Below are 24,405 nucleotides of genomic sequence, written 5' to 3' on the forward strand. Positions count from 1 at the left end.
ATTGTATATGCATATTCGCAGGATTTTATCCCAGGGGCATATCCATTTAAAAATCAGTGTCTACCATGCTGGTATATTTGCAAATTTATACCTAGCCCTCATCAGTACAGCTCCACACAAAGTGATCTGTTACCTCTGCTTGTCTCTAAATCAATCCCCAATCTCCCTCAACACATTAAAAATCAGGCCTGAACTGACCTATAATCACATACAGGCTCAGACCTGCTGCTGAGGTATGAAGACGGAAACCGAGGCCGCACCGTAGTCATGGTGCAAACAACGGCAAGAGGTAATAAAGAAATAATAAAAATAAATGGAAACACGGAGATGGAGCAGATTGCAGAGGCGGAAGCAGCCTTCATGTTTATGGATTATGTTCAGGCGTGTTTCCCTCTGCACAGACCAACAACGTAACACTCGCATCTCTACGAAACCTTGCACACCTGGCACAGCAAGGACACCTTCATTAATTACTTAAACCTCCAGATATTACACAAGGATTTAATGATAAGTGACCCTGTGTTTTTCACTATACTAACAGAAGGGTGTTGCTAATAAAGTAGCTACTAGCAGTCATTTTAAAACAACCTCAGTTCTTTTTTTCAGGGAGTCCACACAATGCTGGAAACATTTCTCAGAGATTCTGCTCCATTTTATGCGACTGCGTCTCATAATTTCTGCACTTTCATGCTGTTAATCTCCTGTTATACATGTGTATCACATCCCAAAGATTTGCAACTCATACCTGGTAACTGAAGAGAAGACCACTGAACTCATTGCATATTCATGAAACCAGGCTGAGATGACCTCTGTTATGACATTTATGCTAGAAGAAGTCATTCTGGAAAATGTAACTGCATAACCATTTGCTGTAAATGGTCAATTCATTGCTTCAGACATTGTTGGACCCGTTAGGCCCATTAGCTCTACAGGTAAATAATTACTTGTAAGCCAAGCAAACCTCTGGGGCTGAAAAATGATGCCAACAGAGAAGTGCCAAAAAGTTTCCTCTAACGGTCACTTGAAGTTGGCTCCAAAAGTTAGTTATTCCCCATAGAGCCCCACGTAACAAAGCATGTTTACAGCTTGATACAAAAAGGAGTTTTTGCTTCTATTGTTAGTCTTCCCATTTTTCTAACTCATCTGGTAAGGTGTTAAATTAGGACCACAGCTGCTTTGATTAACAGGTGTGCTCCCATTTATGGATACACCTTGCCAGTCTTGCTAGTCCTAGCTGATGACTCGACCGTCTTGTTGAAACTGAGCACAACTTAAGCGGGCTGAGCTGGTTGGATTCTGGTTATATTCCTGTAAAACAGGAAGCTGAGCTCAGTGTAAATGTCAATTTCTGTTGATTTCAGAGTTAATTGCTGAATTATTAGAAACATATTAAACGTAACTGCCAACTGACTATCTCATTTTGCAGCAACAAAATAAATGAAGTGAGATAACTTAAAAGTTTAACTTGGCAAAAAATGTTTTGATCATTATTGGGATAACTTCTGGTGAGTCCCACCTCTAATGGCCAAGTCCACATGTTTTAAACAGTCTATGTTTTAGGCATTGACTGTCTAAACAATCTAAAAAATACCTTGCTGCTGAAATATTACCAATCCAAAATGACCTCTGCTGGAATCTATAAAGAATAAAATCTACCCATGAATTCCCTTTAAAGATTTTTAGCCTCATAAGAGGAGGAACTGCTATTTCATCTGTAAACTGGGATCAACAAACACCAATAGAAGTGGGGGACAGAGTGAAACAGACTGAAAATGAGAAACAAAACAAAGACAGAATAACAGGAAAAAAAATATGTTGTACTGAAGAGAGCGGTAAAATACTGAAGTGGAAATGGAAGAGTTTACAGTAGAGAATTTTCATTTTGTTATTTGCCGCCACATTAGAGGACCAAAGGAGCAATTCAATTATGGAAGTGGAAGGAAAGACGAAAGGGAAAAAGAAGAGAGCAGGAGGAAAAGGAGGAGAGAGGTAAATTGGAAAATATCAAGTTCAGGCAGGCATCAAAGAAAGAGACCCTATTGTTTTATGTTCTGTCTTTTATCTTCTTCTCTAACATTAATCAGCGTAGAGATTTTCACATTTTCCTATCATACAGTGGTTTATCTTTTAACCAATGTCATTAACTGCCATTAGTGACAGCACAACTATTAACTTTAACACAACCTCTTGTCTTTTTTTCCTTATGTACAGTTTATATTTCCTATTGTACCATTTCAGAAGTCAATGAACTGTAATGACTGCAATTACTCTTGACAAGCCTTATTTGAGCTGTCAATTAACGGAGCAGGGTTATTGTAATTCCTGGAAGAGGACAGCAGCATGGCTCCCAAAAGGAAAACAAGACCAAATGCCTTTTATCGACCTAATCATTTCTAGGAAGTTGCCTCACTAATACATGACATTATCACACATGAATCAAATGTAGGCAGAAATTACACAGCAAATGAAGACATACATGAAGCCCTCATGTCAGGCGAGGCAGACTGGTGAGCTTAGATACTACAGCAGCTCTTTTTCTGTTGCTAAACTTGCTTTAAATGTCTGATTTGATTTTGTGTATATTTTGGATTAATTTGCACAGTGCACAGATTATGCAGTGAATTCCCCTCAGTGTCTCTGCATACACACACACTAGTATTCTAGCATAATCAGATTTCTGGAACACGTGGGCTACTTCTGTGCACATGTGAACAGTATTTGGGGGCTCTCACCGTGTCACGACCAACTCTGTCATCACGAGAGTCTTTAGGCCGAGCCAAATTTTGAATTCTGTGTGAGATGTTGCCCCACCCTGCAATCGTGTGAGTTCGTAATGTCACCAGGATCAAGGTGTGAGTGGGTTTTGAATCGCCAGGAAAGGGATCTATAGGTGGCTTTTAAACCACCACCTCTGTTCAATGGTTGTCATCCCATGTGCACAAAGACGACATCCTTTACTCCTTTCTTGAAGCATCTATCGGTTCAAAATGTGAACAGTGGGATCCTCGAAAGAGTGTCCTTCCTCTTTAAGCTACGCCTCATCCTGATGAGCTGGCACTACTATGCTGCACCATGTGTCTAGGAAGAATACTCCTGTGAGACATTTCCTTACACATCAGAGAACCAACTTCACCCCTGATTTCCATCCTGTTAAATCTTTGCTTCATTACCACATACTTCAAATAGAACAAGGGTTTATCCAGGCAAAAGCATACATGTGCCATGGCTTCCCCAGGTTCCCACATAGCAGCAAACATCCACAGAGTGGAAGTGAAAAGTACTTTGCCAGTGGATCAGGTATGTGGACGACACCTCAACATCAAAACCCAAGATGTAGAACATCTATTCACAGAAAAATCAACTTCATTGAGGAGGACACCAGGATAACAGGAAAACAGGTATGCCTTGACTGTGCAGCAATCATTGAAGAGGACGGTAGTCTATACACTGACACCAAAGCTCTTGTGATCCTAACAACTCACATGATGACAGGATGGATCAATGATTCTCAGGACCACCTCCAAAGGGACAACACCACTGGGGGTTTAAACACCTGCGACCCTCCATCAGCTGTAACCTCTTGGATGAGAGGTCAACTCATTTAAGGCTACCATGGATGGATGACTGGATGACTGAACTTACACGAACATTACACACTGCTCAAAAAAAAAATTAAGGAACATTTTTAAATCATAGTATAGCATGACATCAGTAAAACCTCTGGGATATTGATGTGGTCATTTAATTAACAGAGGGGGTTATTTTTCCTCCTCGTCTTTTCTGACTGCATTTGGTTGGGGTCAGTGTCACTACTGGTAGCACGAGGTGATACCTAGACTCTACAGAGGTTGCTAAGGTACTCCAGCTCCTGAAGGATGGCACATCAATACGTGCCATTGGCAGAATGTTTACTGTCTCTCCCAGCACAGGCTCAACAGCGTGGTGGAAGTTCAGGAGACAGGCAGTTCCTCTAGGACAGCTGGACAGGGCTGTAGAAGGTCCTTAACCGATCAGCAGGACAGATATCTGCTGCTTAGTGAAAGGAGGAACAGGATGAGCAATGTCGTTGTCTCTTTAGGAGTACATGGGGGCCATACAAACTACTGAGTACAATTTTCGGTTTCTGAAATGAAATTTTGGCAAAATGGACTGAGCCTGTCGCCTCGTTTTTTCACTTTGCTTTTGGCGGCGTCTTTGAATTCAGCCCCTCTGTAGGTTGATAATTTTCATTTCCATAAAATGATGTGGCATCCTTTCATTCCTAACAAATTACCCGGTCCATATCAGCATAGATATCCAGCATGATTTTTTCTCCATCGAGACATGATGTGTTCTCAGAGTGTTCTTTTTTTTCTTTCTTTCTTTGAGCAGTGTATATGGTTTCAGAAAGTCTAATACACCCACTCTAAATTTGGGAGATGAATAAAGTTTCTCAGTGCTCCATATAAACATTAAAATAAGAAAGTACAAGAACTTGGATAAGACTCACAACTGTACTTGCTCTGCAAGAAAGTTTATGTAATAAAAAAATAAATGAAAGCTTTAACAAAGACTGACAAAAAGAGGATTGCAGAATACAGTACACGCGTAAGTGCAGAAAAAATTTGGCACATGGCTCGTCGTAGTGCTGCCACATGTCTTTAAATCCTACATGTCTGGAATGTCTTTGTAATCCCAAAAGTAACTAAATCATATCATTGAGAAGAAAGTCACATACAGTATCTAAGCTTTTGGTGGCTCCAGAGATTAAGTTCCAGACACAATGGATTGAGATGAGCTTAAACTCTTTACTCCATATTCATTTCCTGCAAGTTTTTTTTTTTTATTCATGTCTTCTTCTTCTTCTCAGCCACTTTGATGCTTCCTTTTGCACGCCGTGAGAAACGCAGTCATTATCAACTGCGGCGCTACTGTCGTGGATGGAAGACCTTTCAAATGGCCGGTTGCATTTTTCAACATGTGGTGGGATCTAAGGCTACGTGTCTTTTAAGTCTCCCTCCAAATGATGCTCTTTTCCTCTTGATCTTGCTGTTTGCCTCATCCATACACATGAATATGTGCGCACGCTCTCACACACAAACACACACAACATCTGCTTGCAAAGTTCAGACACCGAGAAAGTTCCTTCTGTTCAGACCTCTGCTGATTATGTGTGTGTACGTGTGTGCGTGCGACGGAGAGCGGTGAAATAATGAATCGTTCCTTCTGTTAGAGTAGTGTTTGACAAATTAAAATGAATGAATTTTCAGACACACACACACACTCACACATACCCCACCACGGCGTATGGCAGCTTAGGCCAGGTATAAGGAGAAATAGTTCCCATAAGGCCCAGTTCTGACACTGATGGCTTGTGACATCACTGCTCTCCACACCGCTCAACTCCCCAGCAACAAGAAGCTGAAATATTCACTGTCTTTCCTGGCACGCTTCTGCATAGATCACTGCCTTTTTTTTGATCAATCCAGGCTTCATGTGTCCCTGATGGAAAAAGAAAGGCGAGTTCTAATTCTCCTCGTCCAGCCCGTCCTCTTGAAGCTGCCGGCTATCAGAATCATTTCACGTCCATCTGCCACAGGCCACAGAGCTAATTAAAAACAGCAGCTCTCTCCTCTCGACCTGGGCAGCAGGTCACAGCTCAAATATATATCAGTGTCTGCTGCGCTGAGGTGGGAGCACTGTCCCCAAGTTGTTTTTTAACTGCTACTGGACAGCAGAGAGAAAAAAAAAGTCTGAAGTTTAGAGCCCGTTTAAAAATAGGAGGATGAGGGCAGGAAAAACATTTTGCAAGGAGAGGGAGAGGGGTGGGACATCAGAGAGATGGCAGAGCAGCATGGAGTGGAGATGGAGAGGACAGGGAGTGGGGGCTCCGTTAGATTAGAGCAGAGTGTGTGGGAAGTGACAGCTTGTAAGTTCTTTGCTGGCCAGTATTTTGAGGGCTGGGGAGTTTGGGAATGTTCATAGACAGGATGTGTGTGTGTGTGTGTGTGTGTGTGTGTGTGTGTGTGTGTGTGTGTGTGTGTGTGTGTGTGTGTGTGTGTGTGTGTGTGTGTGTGTGTGGACACGTGTGTGTGTTTGTTAGTGTGTGTTGGATATGCAGAGTGGGGTTAGGGGCAGGCACATGGACATAAATTGAGAGCAGGGGGAGAGGTAGAGAGACAGACAGTGAGATGGGGCTGGGGACTCTGGGAGTGATGCATATCGGATCAATAAACTTCATAAACGACATCATCAACTCGGTCACCACGAAGACAGCCAACCGCCAGGCACCATCTGGCCCCGTCTCACCGGACCGCAAGATCAGCCAGCGTAACCTCACACACACACACCGTTACACACGTAGGGCTGTGCAAATATTCACTGCACTCGCTCTGACACGCATGAGCGCACACAGAGACGCTTGTGCCAGGTAGACGCAACTGAGATTGGTCTGAAGAGACAGATTTTCAGTGTGTGTGTGTGTGTGTGTGTGTGTGTGTGTGTGTGTGTGTGTGTGTTCGTGCACGCACCACAGCCGTTAAGCAGTTTTTTCAGGAACAGAGGTTTATGAGTTCTGTATAACACTATATCCTGTAGCATGATAATGACCGTAAAAGAGGCAAAGAGTGAGAGAAGGACAGCCAACTGAGGGAACAAAGCAATATGAAGAATAATTTAGAGGCAGAAAAGTAGGAGGGAGACATGGAGCAGGGAGGTGAGAGGGGGAAAGAGTGTCTTGTAGAGACAGGAGGGGAGCTGTGAAGAAAGGTGCAAATTAGTCTTTTCTATGAGGGTTCAAAGGAAGTGTTATGCATGAATCTTCATCTCAGTATGTGAATGTGGGCTGCAAGCAAATCAGAATATTTCAATTCACAATGCAGAGCTGAATGTTTTTATCCAGATTATATTAATACCTGATAATGGCGTGGAGAGATCCACTTTTCCTAGTCACATTATAGGCGACTCTGTTTTGGAAGAGCAGGAACACCAGAAACCCATGAAATGATTCGAATGAAAAAGTTGCAATTTTATTTAAAATATTTCTGTTTACAAAATATTTCACCATGCTCAGACTTTGCAAAGGGGCAGAACTAGCTGTCATTTTTATGTTGTTGCCATGGATACAGATACTGGTGCGAAAACCTTGAATTTGAGACTCTTCGCTCCCAGGGTTCACACCAATCAGATCTTCTCCGCCCAAACAAAGTGCCAACACAACTGCTCCCAAGGGTGTACCCACCTCTTAATAGGAATAAATAAATACATCTTATCAGTGAACAGGGAGAAGAGTCTCTATAATTTGTGTTTTTACTACTTGTACTGCATAGATATCACAGAGAACTGTGCTTTATAATGGTGAAAGATATCCGGTTCAAGTCCAGCAGGAGACAAACCCAGCCACAGGGATTCACAAGCTGGTGTACTCCTAGTGCCAGACCCAGGCTGGGAAAAATGCAAGGGTTGAATCAGGAAGGGCATCTGGCCTAAAATCGGTGCCAAATCAAACATGTGGATCCATCCGTTGTGGTGACCTCTTGGGAAATAAGGGAGCGGCCTACTGTGTTTTTGTAAGGTTCAGAGGAGCATTTTAGTGTGGATTTGTTGCTTTGTGGATATAGGTTTTTGCTAAAGATCTATTAAGCAACCATCAGGACAGAAATATAAGTGATAATTTATATTCAGTGGTATCATTACACGACTGTAATACGAGAGCGCTGGCCCGCCTACTCTAAGTTGACCGCTATGGTCTGTGCACTGGAGAGTTTTTCTATAACAGTTAAGATTACCTACTGCTAGAATAAAGTACCAGGAAAGTGTTAAGACTTTATTTCATTTTACGTGTTCAGCTGAAATCAGTCCACGTATGTCCATTATTCAAGGTTGAACTAAATCATTCATCACTGAATATAAATGAGGTTATGATATAATATGATGTTTCGCTCCCAGGGTGCCTCCCTCCTCATCCTGTGTGTGTCGAGGCGCACATACGTAGCCCCGCTGTTCTGTCTCAGCCAGCACACAATTAACAATTAGCGTCATAGCAGGTGGACAGTGCTACATGAAACGAGCACAGCATTACATTGTACCAAATCCCTGACCCATCGCTGCTGCTGGCTCAAACAACTTTTCTAGCTAAAACCCTGCAATCATCACTAGAAACCAAATTTTCCACTCCTTAAACAGTGCAGCATCTTTCATCTGTGGTAACACGATCAATTGGATGCTAAACTTGCATTACGTAAGACAACGTGCCACAGGAGTGCACTTTCAAAGATATTCTATTAAAAATCATAATGAAAAATGATCACTTTACATTAATCATTAGTTATTAGAAACAATATTTCTGATCTATTTCATGTTTTATGAGTTAAAACCACATGTTTTCCCCTCAATATATAAAAAACACAATCACAAAAACATGTCTAAGTGACACAATGAGTGTATTTTATCTAGATTATTACATATAATTTAAAGGAAGGATTTTTCTATTTTAGAGCTGCTACATGTGTAAATAAATAAAAACATGTTACTCTGGCTCACTTCCATTGTTTGTCTTTTGTCCTGTCTCCCTCCCCTCATCCCCAAACAGTCATGCCCCTCCCTAAGCTTGGTTGTTGCTAATCCTTTCCTGTTTAAAATGAGTTTTTCCTTCCCACTGTCTCCACTGTATGAGCAAACACTGTATGAGTGTTTGCTCATACAGTGGTGCCTGATTGTATTAGTGTAGAGTTTTTTACACTAATATATAAATATAGAGCAACTTGAGGTGACTGTTGTTGTGATTTGGCGCTACATTAATAACATTTAATTGAATTGAACTGATCATCTAAGAAAAACCTTTGTTTCATAACCCTGTATCTGTTAAAACAGACTGCTGGCCAAAGTCAGGCAGCTAGCTAGCACCAGGAATGTGCGGGGCATTGGTTACAGTGTATTTTGGCTAGCTCATCTGCCAATAAATGCTCTAAGCCTGTTTTCATCTGTTAACTTTAAAAAGACTGATTGTCTCTCTTTTTTATTTTACTATTCTGATCCACCTCTATACCAGAGGAGTCAAAAACTGCATCAGATGAAAAAAAATGAAAAAAAGATGAATCTCTAGAGTTTCTACTGGTTTCTCTGTTTCTCATATCTAACTCTCTCGAGGACTGGAGAGACTGCTGTCAGCATTCAAGACAGATAACTGAGATGGTAACTATTCATACCAAATTATTAGAGGCAACACACCTCATTCCCTCTGTATAAAATTGGAATATGGTCTAAATAAAATGCCTCCTACATTGAGTGCCAAGCTTTTGCCATGTGAAAAAGCACAGCGGCTTGTTATTAACAGAATGCCACTTACATTGTATTTCATATAAATGCCTTAATTTCTTATTACTTTAGTGGAGGCAGTCTGGAATTCAGTGCAAACTGTGTCTGCAATAAATAGCTGAGGAAACTCATGAATTTTATGGGTTTTCCTGGTAATAAAATGTCTTGACTGTGCATTTTAGGGCAGAAAGTTTTATCAGTTTTTTCCCCCCTCAACTTAATCAAGATAAATGGCAAAGAGTAATGGAGCCACTGGAGCTACTTCAGCGACATATACCATTTTCAATACTGGCCACTGTAATCTCTGTGTTGACTGCTCAGCTGAGTATACCTGCCAAACTTGAAACTGTATTTCAGACACTGCAGCCCATTTGGATATAATGGAACAGAAAAGTAATAAAAGACAAAACAAGGATAACAACACACAGACACACACAAAATGCAATCACGAGTCATTACAATAATTACAAAGTGAATAAACAATTGTTCCTGTGATCCAAGAAGCTGGAAATATCTTGTATCACCTGAAGCAGGTACGGTTAAAACCATGACAACCATATTTTCTGAATCAATTATCAACACGTATATATATAAACCACCTGAAGCTTTTTCATTTTTGATATACTGTAAGTGCACCACAAATGTGCTGCATAAAGTGAAATACAATGTGCTCTAAAAAGAGCTGTTTTAACATCATCTGTAACCATGTACCGTTTACACTGGTAAACAGTTTACATCATCATCATCAATGTGAAGATCATTCTGGATGATGTGACCTCCAACTCTAACCATAGTCAGGTGCCCACACATTCCTTGTGACTGTGACCATTTTGACATCCGCAGGCTCTGTATTGGCCTCAGGCTTGTGGATATGATAAAATCGGCCAGCCGATTGTTCACTGTCACATCATATTGTTTAAATGCTCTGCTAACCTACTGCTGCAACTGTTACATCAGTGCTTACTCTACGATCTATGCACCCACCTCAGCTTCACCTTAGGCTTTTACTATTAATTATATATTTCCCTCTATTGGTGTACTGTAGGCTATGGAGCTTCCAGAATATATCCAGGCATTAATATAGTACTTAACCTTTGTGTCAGAAGCAGTTCTGACAAAAAGGTTGATACTTTAAAGCTTTTCATTGCTGTCAGAATTGATTTACAGTAGATAGATATTAGAATCCGATTTTAAATGTATACTCCGCATATGCTAGCAGGCTTTTAAAGTCACTATGGAGTCACATGTCAGATCTTATAAACCAGCTCTTTTCAGGGTTAATGTGAGGATGCATCCTCCACAGCAGGTCTGTGAGACTAGAATTGGACTCATTAATGTCCCAAGGAGCACTTCAGATGTTACTAAAGGTCCTGAAACTGGTATGTAGAGAAAGAGGTGCCTGGGCTCATTGTGTGCTTTTGCTTCAAAGTTAGTTCAGAAATTGATGAAAAACATAATAGTGGCAGTAGCAACATAAGGAGAAGTGATAAAAGCTCTGGCCAATTTTAAGATCAACACCTATACAGATATTTGGTGATTTAACAATCAAATATTCTGATATCTGATAACAGTCAATGTTGTTTTCTTTCAGACACACAAACCAAATAATCTAATTTGCCTTATATTTGATATCTACAGTTATTTATTTGCTTGTTATTAACTTATTTACTCTCTGCCAGACTCTGCTTGTATCATCTTGTTGTTATGTTTGTGTGTTGTCAACAGGGAAGTTGCAGAGTACCCTCTGTTGGACAAATTATCCAGTATCAACACTCATAACATGAATGTTATGAGCTAATATCAGCTGAACATATCAGCCTGCTGATAAATTGGTCAGGCTCTAATAAAGCTGAGAAAATCTCTACCACTGATTCCCTCTTGCTAATTTTAAAGGTTAAATCCTCATCGCACAGTAGCTAGTGTTTTTAGGATTGCAGATCGTTTTTCTTCACTGTTTACCGGCACGCCACTAAAACCTGCTTAAATGTGGTTGGTTGGTAGCGCTAAGACACAAGCAAACACAAAAGAAAAGCTTCAGGCACTAACAATCTTGTCCCCTGGCCACAGATGCTCCATAGCCACTGCAGATGTATTTTCATTGAAATAATCACGGAATAATCTGTAACTATAACAAGGGCTCCTCTTTGTTTTTTTATTTTCGTGTACAGCAGCAGGGAGCACACTTCAGCAGGGATGCTTTGACTGTAAACACCTTCATGCAGGTAGTGTCTTGTGCAGCAAAATAATTGCAGTCCACTATCATTAAGCCACTCTCAATGAAGCCCCATTAACTTAACAGGAGTACATTATCCTAGTTCGTCCAAATTAAAAAGCAAATTCAAACTTGATGTGAACCAGAAACAAAAGCAACCTCCCCGTCCCCCCCAAGTAAAAAAAAAAACTGTTTATATAACCTGAATCCACATAGCATTCTGAAAAGCTCTTTGGAGGTGGTGTCTGTCGTTAAAGGGGTGAAAAAGTTGCTGTCTGACCGTTTACGTGTACAGCAAGGCCACTGACAATTTCATTCAATAACACACTGGGGAGCAGTTAGTGGTCTTAATGGGGAGTTAGTTATCTCAGAGTGCAAGCAGAGACTAATAAAATCACTGAAGGTCTCCATCTCAACAGCTATTGTCACTGAGGAGCCGATTCAAAAAGGTGCATATCCCAAAATAATTTAAAATGCTGCCTGAATCTATATCACACCACTCTGCAAACCAACAGCACACTACCATCCCTGTGCTCGACGCTTAGTTTATGAGCATTTTTTCAAAAGAGTGACACTTACAGGATATCTGTAGCAACTAAGAAATAATATGCAAATTGTCAGCATTTCAAAAAGAGCTGGAGAATAACATCAAACAAAAAGACTGTGAAGCACAGCTTACACAACACAGGGACCCTCATATCTCTGCTCTACAATTAATATAAAAGAACATCTCCCATGCACCTAAAATTAGTTAATAACCTTGTAGATTTGATTCACTGAAAAGCCCGCTTTATCTTCTCTTGATAATGTCCTGTGTCTCTTCTTATGAAAAGGGTCAGTTATCTAAATAGCTTATTATTCATAGCAATTGACATGCGAGGATTAAAAGAACTTTTGTGCTTCTGCAGAACACTAATTAATACACCACTGTGGGATAAGAACTGTAAAATTAAAATTTTATCTCAGGCGGTATTTTGTTAGACACACTTTCTGCTCGAGACTGCAAAAGACACCATACAAATAAGAGTGCGTGCTCAAGACACAAAGCAAAAGGGTAAAAGAAACACCTACATTCGGTTGTTGGGAATTATCTTGTGTCCATCTTTGTACCATGTGGCCAATGGTTGAGGAAACGAAGCGAGGGGAGGAGGGTTGATGAGGGCTGCTCGGCCCTGAGTCACCGTCTTTCTCTGCTCCTCGGCCGAGAAGTTACCCAGAACTTGAGGAAAAGAGAGAAGGATGAAGAGTATGAAGATCAACACCAATGCATCACAATACATTTACTGCACAATCAGATATGCCGGTGTTGGTGTTGTTCCTACATCATCATAAAACTGTTGATCTAGAATCAGTATTGGAACTGACCAATCACGCTGTCTTCACAGTCAGTTAGCAATAGCCAAGAAGTTAGCTAATGCTTTTTAAACCATCACTAGCAACCTAACATAGGTAGCTGAAATTTGGCTAACGGCAAACATAAATTGATGATATGCTTATAATATTGTATAAATTAATAAAGAAAACACCTGGAATGCTTGCTATTTGTTCTAGGAGAAGGTTTTATTTAAATACATGTTTCAAAACTATGACATCACAACGATATGACTGGTGAGTAGCAGGCTTGATCCTCGTTGATTCTAAACATTATTATGAAAATGCAGCAACAACACCAACACAGGGAAATCAGTTAGATCACATTTAGCCATATAGTAGTTAGAAAAATGGAGCTCCAGAGGTATAGTGGGTAATTTAAATGTGAATATGTGATTGAAGTACACAGGTCCTCCAAACGACTGTTTTCTTCATGCTGTGCTGTTTGCTGTCCATATGGGAATGCATTTAATTTACTGAGAAGTTTTCTTGTTAAAGAAGGAAGATCTCAAATTTCAAATCTGGCATCTGTTAGCTAGCAAGCTAATTAGCGTCATCGTTAACGGGACCATTTAAAATTCAAATCTGAAAATCATCCCGTCTTTGAGAGCATTTTATACGCACGCTGAGGAATTTAATAAAAACAGAACAGTGCATATCTCCAGCCGACCAAACATTAGAGAAGATTTTAGTTGGCTTGGTTTTGATTAATCTTCTTTGATTAAAACAAATACATGTTTCTTTTCTTAGACATGTAATTACTGGATAATTCATGCTACAGTCACACGAGCGAAAACAGTGGTCGGCGACCGTAGCACAACCAAAATTATTAAGACTGTGTATGACGAACTTGTCTAGCTGTCTTTAAAATGGTTGCTTTAGAGACGGCTTCAAAGTAACATTGGCCTGTCAAGACGTCAAGAGAGGAATGAAATGAAAATACAACTGAGTTAGCCTGCTACCAGTTTGAGATTTAGTGTCGTCAATCTGCAAATGAATGAAGTCTGTTTGTGACAAATCAGCAAGAATTGCAAATCTGGTGCCTTTTACTCACATATGTTCAAATTAACTACTTATATTCAGATTTCAGGCAGAACCTCATAGATTTAAAGCACAATTTCAGAAATTCCTCCACAAACAGTGATGCAGTTACTGCAGGACAGAAGTTCTAACTGCAATGACAGGCTCTTGGCCACCTTGTTTTCATATTGGAATAAAACTAGAATCCAAGTAGTTGGGAACCAGATGAGTTAAGTTTCCTTTTGCAAAGAGACATATCGCAGACGAGTTGCTTATTGGTGCAGACTGACTCACTGATTGCAACACGTTGTCGATCTGACTGTACTTATGAATTACACTGGAATCATTTCTAAACCTTTGCCAGGTTAGTCTGAGAGTGAGAGTGAGCATCCCATGCAACTGCCATTGAGGGTGTTGCACAGAGGAGCAGCTCACTACGGCAGTAACTGAATTTAAAAAAAAAAAAATGCAGTCACAGAGAAACCACAAATGTTTCCTAGTCGCAAGAAGGTTGAAGTGGTATTTTTACTCTAATGTGACAGTGTCATGGTCCTGAGTCTGACGACTCAGTGTTTTGTGTTTCTTTATAATATTCTGTGTTCTTGTTTATTCTGTGGTTTTGGTTATCTTGGGTTTTTGTACTCTTCTGTTTCACGTTTCATGTTCCTATGTTCTGTGTCCCCCAGTCTGTGTTTAGTTCGGGCGTTGTGTCATTACGTGAATGTGTTTCCTGTTTTATTGTGAAGGTCTGCGTCTTATGTGAGTGTTTTCAGTTTGCCTCCCTGGTCTTGTCACGTTAATCACTCCCAGCTGTGTCCCCCACCTGTGTGTAATCTCCCTGTGTTTCTCTAAGTGTATTTAAGTCGTGTCTTCTGTCTTAGTAGTTGCTGGTTCGTCTGTGTTGTTGCCCTAGGTCTTCCTGCTTCTCTCCGTCTGTCTTCCGTGTATTTCCTCGTACCTCCCTGCGTATCTGTTTCTGGTTAGTTTCTGTTAGTGTTTCCCAGTTTAGGTTTTCTTAGTTCATGCTCACCCTCGCCATTTCTGTTTGTATCTACTTTTGTTCAATAAATACTCACCTGCACCAGAGCTGCCGCATTTTGGGTCCTATCTACAACTCCACACGTCTGCCACACCGGACGTGACAGACAGAGCCAAGAGAAAGAGTACAAGCAATGTGGAAGCCAAACATTTACAAATTATATTTTGAACTCGAACATGTTTAATTTGAAAAACGAAGCGTTAGCCACTCTGCATGGTCTCTCACTGTAACAGTCATGTGTAGTTGGATAGCTCCACACTTACTGTTGTGACATGTAGGGCTGGGCCATATCATACCGTTCACAGTAATACCGGTATAGTGTTGGGCAATGATAAGAAAATGAAATATTGCGATAGAATATGGGTAAAACGCGCATGCGCAGTGCCTTTGTTTTCATATGCACATGGCGGAAAAAGCATGGTGGCGACGGAGAATTAGAAGGGCGAAAGTGGATCGTTGAATGAAACCGATGAACCAGAATTGGTTTGTAAAAATGGTGCAACTTCAATAGAGTGGAACTGGTTTGACTTTCGTCCATCAGATACACAACAAAACACTATTTTTGGTAGAGCATGCTAGCGGGCTGTCGTTATTACCGTGTTTTTCGGAAAATAAAGCACACTTAAAATCAATCCTTTGATTTTCTAATATCGACAGTGCCCCTTATAATCCGATGCACCTTATGTATGAATTCTGGTTGTGTTTACTGACCTCGAAACGATTTTATGTGGTACACGGCGCTCGAAAATCTGTCAAAAAATGTTTTAGTACGACTTTCGTAAGCTACAAAGCCGCACCGCTTGATGGATTGTCGGAGCATTACGGCTACCGTAGTCAGGAGCCTCGCGGAGTGATACGTACTGTGCATCAACATAATATTATCATATTGTGTGTCTGTGTAACCTCTTTTTAAGTTTTGTGGATATTATACATGGTTATGCTGAGGATATGTCGGCCAATTTCCACTGGAAATGCCTTTTGGCTAAACTGTGAGCAAGGAATTTGCATTTGCACTGTTACATTTTTATATAACTTTAATGCACATAAAAAACAGCTGCTTGTTTAAGTGAAAATACATTGATGGATTTTTTTGCACTAATAAAGTTGTGGAGTTGTAAAGTATTTTTCTCGCGTCGTCAGTTATATCGTCAGTTATATCGTTATCGCAAATTTTCAAATATATACCGTGATAAATATTTTTGCCCCACCCTAGTGACATGTTCAGAGTTAATATCCTTTTGCTGGTGGTGTTAACTGGCACCTTGTGCATTCACAAGAAATTTTATATCTGAAAGGGTCCGAGGGAGCACTCATCTCCTAAAAGGTTAGCACTGTCAGGATATCCTGCTGCTGGTTAACTTAATAAAATTACATGCAACCAGACCTCTAGTCTTAAGAAATACAGTTTGTATTTTCAGAAATTTAGCACTTGTAATAAATAACAATATTTAATGAGGCAATATTTGTAAGATTGTAAGAATTGAGCAAAGCTGAAGCTTGTTAAGTTTTAATTGTGCACAAAACAACATCCTCAGTTGTTTTACTCAGTTTACTTTAAACCAGCGTGTGTGCCCGTGTATGCTGTGTGTACTTACAGGCCGCCTGCACCTCCATTCTCCTGTGTATTACTGCTCCCATTCTGTTCCTCACCATACACTGATACAGTCCAGCATCAGTCCTCTTCAGGGACGGCATAGACAACCTAAAGATGGACACATGGAGAGGAAGACTATAAGGGTAGGTTTTTCTTCTCAAAGCTGTAAATAAAAATAAAACTGGGAGTGATGTCTGGAGACCAACAAGACAGAAGGGAACCAAGGTGGAGGTCTGGTTGTCCATATGCGTGCACTCTTGTGTAATTCCCTTTCATGTCCTTGATCTCAGAAAATGGATTGGGCCTAAGGTTGTAAAAGTTTCCAGATAACAGAAGGCAGAGAGAGCATATGCACAGTTTGTGTACATGTATGTGTGTCTGTTTGTGTCTGTGCGCCGCGTATGAAAAGGTTTTTGATGTTTGCGAGGTCTTTTTTTTTCTGAGAAGGATTGTTAATGGGGTTTTAATGGACTGTGCTTCACTAATGGGAAGCTTGGCATAGGATCTAGGTTGGTACCATGCTGGACAAATACACAAATGCACACACACACACACACACACACACACACACACATATTCCGCACAAACCGGATAGACATAGCAAAACCGGACATCGCTTTGGGGCTCATTACGAATACCAGGACAGCCAAGTATTTAACTCCCAGGCTGTCAGTGCATGCTGCCAACATACACAAACCCGCAGACACAAATACACACATGTACATCAAAGACTCACAAACCCAACTCCATTTGAATCAGGAACGACACATTACACAGCAGCTCTGATCCTAAAACAGATTTTGATATTGGACACTTTCTACCACCAATCTATCTCCCTCTCTCTCTCTGTTCAGCGGAAACACCATGTGTTTTAAGTTCCAACAAGTTGTTAGATTTCTGTCATCTACCACTATATTTAGATACAGATATATATATATAGACAATGCAGTAATTTCCTAGTCAGTTTCTCTGACAAGCTTAGCATTAAATGTGACTGACTGATTCAAGAAATAAAAATCTATTTTGTTTTGACACGATGTGTAATACTGTGATGAGAAACTGCACAAAAGAAGAAGGTAAATGTAGGACGGTAGTCATTTTACATTAAATCTGAAGTTTATCAAACCAGAAATTATTAATATTTATGTGTTTTCAACAGGTTTATATTATTATAAAACTGTATGCACTGCTTTGATGCACAGCATATGTTACCTCCCGCTATGCAGTTGTACAGCACGTAACTGAGACAAGTATTGGCTTGAGGAAAAAAACACATGCATTGTGAGAAATAAGTTTGTCAGCCAAGCATGTTATACAGTTTTGAAGACAATGCAGTAGCCTTGTCATAAGTGTCCCTGAAAACAAAGCAAACGCTGCTGCCTTCTTTGTTTTCGAGAGTCTAACTTGTCTTAGTGATGTTTTTATTCCAACTCACGATGTGTAAAAAGTGGCAGGCTACTGCAGTTGAACTGACAATGATAAAAGAAGCCGGAGCTGCAGCTTCCATTAATGTAAATCATTGTCACTTACTGTTCATCTGAATTCTCCACTGACCAGAGCTTTAAACTAAGATAAAGGATGAAGAAAAATAAAATATTCCAAAGAGGATTTTACTATGTGGAAGCCCAAAGCATGTTTCTGAGTTTATGTAAAACCAAGTGGATCTGTGAGACCAGTATTAATTGTAAATGTGACCAAAAATCACAGCAAAGCACAGCTATCGAGCACTGCTTGGTCCTGCTCCTGTAGCAGCAGCATGCACGAAGCTGCAGGCCGTCCAATTTGCTGAAAATGGTCTATATATCAATGGCAGAAAGGTGCTATGCATTGCAATAGCTGAAACATCAGGATCTAGTGAGGTTCAATATCTCATCCCACACTATATGTCTTCATTTAACTGAGAATAAAATATGTAAATGAGCATATATAAAGTTGCAAAGGTAGAACACTAAAATCAGGCTTACCAGATGGCCACATCCTCACACACACACACACACACACACACACACACACACACACACACACACACGCACACTCATATTCACTGCAGCTTGCCAATTCAGCATAGCCCGAGCCTCACCAAACTAAAGTAGCCAGAACGCTGAGAGCAGTCCAGAGCCACACTGCACCTCCTGGCTCGAACAACGACTGCCTACAAAACTGCTGGCTCAACCTCTCCCTCCCTCAGTGTGTATGCATTCCCAAGATTCCCTCCATTTCTGAATGATGTGAAAAACAATTTTGTTTCACAGCTGCAGTTTTGCCGAGAGGAATTGCTTAGTTCTTACCAACCAACACACACACAGGGACAGAGAGAGAGGGGGCACAGGAGGAGGAGGAGGAGAAAAAAAGTACAGGGCAAAAAGCAAAGAAACAGCACAGACATATTGATTGGGTCCCCTCCTCTTTGCCCACACCATATACATATTTATGGTGCTAATGTAATTATTAATCTCACTTTGGCTCTGCTGTCCGAATGCGCTGACCTCTACACACACTCCATCTCTAACGGGAACAGCTCTTACTCTGCAGATGTTTGTATATGAAAGGAAGGGTACGAGAGAGACATATACACTTAAAGACAATGAGAAGATCCACGACAGAAAGTCTGACATAATAACTAGGCAGTGGGTGCTAACTGACCTGTACTGTGGCGTCCAGTCAGTGATGTTGCTGTTGTTGAGAGTCCAGCGGTACTGCAGAGGCCAGCTGCCTCCAGCCAGGCAGGTCAGCACCAGTCTGTTTCCCTCTAACACCACCTGCTGCCCTTGTCCACCCCCTCGTAGGTAGGGAGCCACTTCTGACAGACAGAGACACAGAAAGGAAAATGTGTTATTTGTGGTGTTTGAAATAGTCTGCTTTAGTCACTCTGAGACAACACGGCTGATTTCTGCTGTATTCATACACCACAGAAATCGCGGCCTTTGCACAATAAGTTGGAAAAAACCCCAAAAAAAACAAGCCTTCTCTTATTTTATTGAGAAGAGTTTCAGACTGGAATCAGAAAATTCTGTAATAATGGTTTTAGGTGCCATTTTGCAAATGTCAAATCAGATATGAAAACTCATTTCAGGCTTAGAAGAAGACATCTGACATCAAAGCAATAGGAAAAAAAACTGCTACTCCATCTACAGCTGCTTTATTTATATGTAGTTTTTTTTTCTGCGAGACTGTCTAGAGAGCCCTCACCCCATTAGTGACGCCTGTCAAAGCTTTTTTATACAGACACACATACTAGTTTTTTTCCACAAAATTGTACTTCAGCATTTCAGAAAACCTACCAATTTTAAATAAACAACTAATATCTCAGATCAAACTGCATCATAAGTTATAACACTGATTTTAAGACAGACCAAGAGAAAATGTGTCCCAACAGATGCTTAGCACAGGTAGGACATGTGATGCCCGTCCATACACTTAGACCTTTTGTTTCCTGTGTAAGCCCAAACGGCTGAACCGAGCGCATGGCGGCATGCATGAGTGCTCCAACACATCCTATTTCCCAGCATTGATGTGCATCAACGGTCCAGAAAAGCAGCAATTCTATCACATTTACTCCCTGGAAAGGCACCACGTAACTTGACTACTTCTTCTGAATGCAAACAACATCTGCTGTTTGTTACTTAAAGCATATCAAATTCCAGCGTAGACTGCACGAAGACAAAGGTCAGGCTTCACAGACGCTTTTAACCCTTATGCTGAAAATTAGATTGAGCATCCTGTTCGTCAGATGCAGTGTAATGTGGAATTGATCAGACTAAAAGGTACAGATGTTGCGATGATTAAGTTGTTCACTCAAGCTTGTCGGATTCTGTCAGGAGTCTTTTGACCAACGAGCATGCCTGCAGTATAAACATCCTTTCACTGTAATGGTAATCCTGGGTTCTTCACCTCCACATTTAGCTTTTTCCATCCTGACAGAGAGCATTTTCCCTTTCACCACATGTATTGTACTCCTGAACAGCCAAGTATCCAAGCACAGATATTGTACAATAGTGCATTGTACAGACACTCACAGTGCCCAAGCTGAATCTTATGATAAGCCTGTTGAAATCACTTGGCCTGCCTTGCAAGGTGCAGCTGCTGAATGGCTCAGCTGCTGTCCAAGCAATGCCATCCAGTCTTTAACTTTCTACTCAGGTGTGAGGACCTGGCTCACTGTCACACAGCATAGGGGCATCAAGGCTAAATAGGCTGTCCAAAGCCACTTGCTGCTGGACAGCATGTGCCGAGGCCTGGATCCACTCAACAAAAATTAGCATCTGGGTTTGGATTGAACAGGAGATTCACACATGCATACACACGCATCCGTTTGGGTGGAAGCCTATCTTCTAGCGACAGTAAATATGGACAGGTTCATAACTCTTAACGCTCCCCCTTTCCCCTCCTGCCGTCCACTAGATCTTCTGTCCTCCCTGTCGTTTCAGCTTCCTCAGTTCTGTATCACTTCCACCCCTCTCACTTCATCTCCACTGTCTGCATTTCCTCCCTTATTCCTTATTCCCCCTGGATGTCTCAGGGCCACTTTTTCCCCTCCTCTTCTCTTCCACTTTCCACTGTTTCACCCTCTCCCTCTCCCTTTTAGATTGATAGCTGCCTGCTCTGTGCACAAAAGGGAAGTGTTCCTGCTAGGACAGATTTATATGGGAGTCTGTGTGTGTGTGTGTGTGTGTGTGTGTGTGTGTGTGTGTGTGTGTGTGTGTGTGTGAGAGAGAGAGAGAGAGAGAGAGAGAGTGGGAGCGCATGTGGGCATAAGGATTTATTTGGAATATTCAGTTTCTACAGACGATGGCTGGCAATGCAGACTCCAATGTCATACTGCTGACCAGCACTATAATTCACTGCTGCATGCCTCAGAGAGTGAGGGAGAGACAGAGAGGGAGAGGAAAACAGAGAAAGAATACAAGTTTGCTTCTATTGCTACCTTGGGAGTGAGAACTTTTTGGGAAGGTGAGGACATTTTGGCCAGTCCTCACATTCTGACACCCCTTCGAAAGGGCTGTTTGAAAAAAACAAAAGAACAAAAAAAACCCCAACCTAAAAATGTTTCTATTGACATTTTAAACACAGTGTTCTAGCTATGTTTAGTGTTGTGGTTGTCATTTACTTTAGGCAGACATAGACATCATTGTTTTACCCGGATACAAATACTACATAAATAAAAGTAAGGGAACACAGACATACAGCATTAACAAGGGCAGACAAATCATGCTTTGTGCATAGTTACCTAAAAACACACACAAACACACACACACTCAACCCCTCGTCAAAAAAGTCTGTTTTGAACCACAAATAAAAGAGTACTATATATGAAAAATGTGTGTAGCTACCATGACATTAACCTCTGCTTTATGGAACCACGCATGAGGAGTAAATATGAATGAGAACTCGATGGGCACTGCACGTACACTGGCCAGTAACTTGGTAAAGCAGACCATGCCTTCTCTGGCTTTTTGGTTTAGAGAGGGACAATAATTTGTCAAATTAACATCACAATAATTTGAGCGAGTATGACAATTGACAAATAGCCTTGTCATAAGTGTCCCTGAAAAGTGCATCAGAGTTTGTTGCATAACTGCTGACCAGGTAGGCGACCACGTCCACTGCTAAAAGCACCAACAGTGGGCACATGAGGATCAGAACTGGACCACAGAGCATTGGAAGAAGGTGGCCTGGTCTAATGAATCATGTTTCCTTTTACATCACATAAAAGATGTAAAAGGGGCGTGTGCATTACTCACCTGAGGAACACCTGGCACCAGGATGCACTATGGGAAGAATTCAAGCTAGCAGAGGCAGTGTGATGCTTTGGACAATGTTCTGTTGGGAAACCTTGTGTCCTGCTATACATGTGGATGCTACTTTGACACTAAACATTGTTGCAGACAACGCACACATTTTCATGGAAACTATTCCCTGATCGATGTGGCCTGAGCCCTGCTACAAAAACAATAGTTCAGGAATGGTTTGAGGACCACAACAACAAGTCTGAGGTCTTAAGATCTTAATCCAATCGAGTATCTGTGGGATGTACAAAGAAGTCCAATCCATAGAGGACCCAAATCACATCTTACAAGACTCAAACTATCTGTTGCTAACATCTTGTTGCAGATACAGCAGCACCCCTTCAGGGGTCAAGGCTGTTTTTACAGTAAAAAGAGGACCAAAATGATATTATTCAGGTGGTCAGAATCTTATGTCTGATCAGTGTAAATTTAATCAGAAAACTGTCAAATCAAGAGAGTTGATCACCGTATTCCTATATACTCCAACCAAGCTTCTTTTTGGAAAGGAGGCACCCCTTGCTGTCAAAAGAAAGAGGGTAGGTTTAATGCACTTTCTAGAGTCTATAGTGCTAGCTAAGGTCAGGGAGGGGGCATAACTAATGCATAATGTCAACTAATGCCCCCATAAAAACTGTGTTTGTGTTAAGTGAGAGAGCAGCCTTAAAAGCTTAACACAACCCTCAGCTGCAATGGCTGCTTCGTATGCCAGTGTGGATGTTTTGCACCATTACACTCATCCACCACCTCGTTCATACATCACGCTTTGCGTCCACTCCAAAACCCAGCCTGAGGCACTCCCCTCCTTGTCACTCCTTAAGCCCTTTCTTTTCCTTTAAAGGCAGCCCATGAGAAACTACAGATAGACAGAGAACACTCTGTAGAGAACACTCCAAACACCCTTCTGAGATGAGCAAGGTCAGCTAACAGCATGTTTCAATCACTGGCGTTGTCTGTCTCTCTCTCTCCCCCACACTGTCTGTCTCTCTGTCACTCCATCTCAACATGTCAGCCTCTCTCTCCCCCCGCAGTCTTCCCCATTTCTGACCTGTCTGTCTTTCTCAGAAGCTGCACTATCCAGCCACCTATCATCCTCCCTTTGTTCCTCCCGCTTTCACTTGTTGCCCCTTGGTCCATCTCTGTCAAAGAGTGCGGCAGCTCAAGGTCTCCTCTTTCCTTCTCTTCAGGAGGATCGTTGCCTAACAGAGAGGTTGGCCTTCAAATGTGACAGGAGAGCCAAGAAGCACACATGCACACTCTTTTTTTTCTTTCTGACGCATCCCGCGCACACATCCACTCTCAGGCTGGTCTTATGAAGCTGCTTAGGCAGATTCTAGGGAGGAATTCAATTTGCCGGGAAGATGAGCGCTGCGATAAAGAAGAGAGAGAGGAGAGGAGGATGAAAGGACAGGAGGAGGAGAAGACCAGGGTTGTGGCTTCGGGGCTGATGGTCCACCATGATCCCGCTCTCTCTACTCTCCTCTTCACCTCAGAATTTTTATAGCACGGAGCAAATGTGCGGTGGAAATTAGCCCTTAAATGATTTGTCCTTTAGAAACGGGCAAGAAAAAAAAAAGATTATTATTACACTGTGTTAAATAACCCTGAATTTTACTGCAACAGCTGTGGTTAGACGTGAAATCCTCTCTACATGGGGTCAAGATTCTGCCTAACAGTAAGAGAACGGCTAAAAATGTTGATTTCTTCGTGTGGAAAGTTTGACAGGTGGTCAGAAAAGCTCTTCGCGATGCCGTTGTGCATTCAGATGCAAGGAAACCCTGTGGCGCTAGTGTACATCGCAGCCTCGACACGAGAGAATGAGAGCGCTGGGATGAAACAAAGCTGAGGATTTCATTTCCGCCTGCTTAATTATTGCATATGAGTGTGTGAGTGCATGTACAGTGCTGGTGTGCATGTGTGTGTGAGTGTGTCAGGTCAGAATTAGGGTTCGCTCACTCCAGAAAAATCACTTTATCTTCATAGAGCTGAACCCCTACTGTGAGACAGGGCCGGCAGAGCTGACTATAGTCTATGAATACTGATTTACTGGTAGGCTATATCGCTCGCTCTCTCTCTCTCTCTCACACACACA

The 24,405-nt window shown here is 41.4% G+C and overlaps 1 protein-coding gene across 2 annotated transcripts in view; it reads right to left on the minus strand.

Moving 5' to 3' along the window:
* LOC134629035 (protein sidekick-1-like) overlaps positions 1-24,405 on the minus strand; it is a 274,623-nt gene that overhangs the window by 157,744 nt on the left and 92,474 nt on the right. For both annotated transcript variants that reach the window (XM_063475922.1, XM_063475921.1), the window contains exons 2-4: positions 19,174-19,330; positions 16,532-16,638; positions 12,578-12,725 (exon numbers count right to left, since the gene is read on the minus strand). In XM_063475922.1, coding sequence (XP_063331992.1) covers positions 12,578-12,725; positions 16,532-16,638; positions 19,174-19,330 — 412 coding nt within the window. The remainder of the gene's footprint in view (positions 1-12,577; positions 12,726-16,531; positions 16,639-19,173; positions 19,331-24,405) is intronic.

This window comes from Pelmatolapia mariae, linkage group LG6 (assembly GCF_036321145.2).
Source record: "Pelmatolapia mariae isolate MD_Pm_ZW linkage group LG6, Pm_UMD_F_2, whole genome shotgun sequence".
Classification (NCBI taxonomy): Eukaryota; Metazoa; Chordata; class Actinopteri; order Cichliformes; family Cichlidae; genus Pelmatolapia; species Pelmatolapia mariae.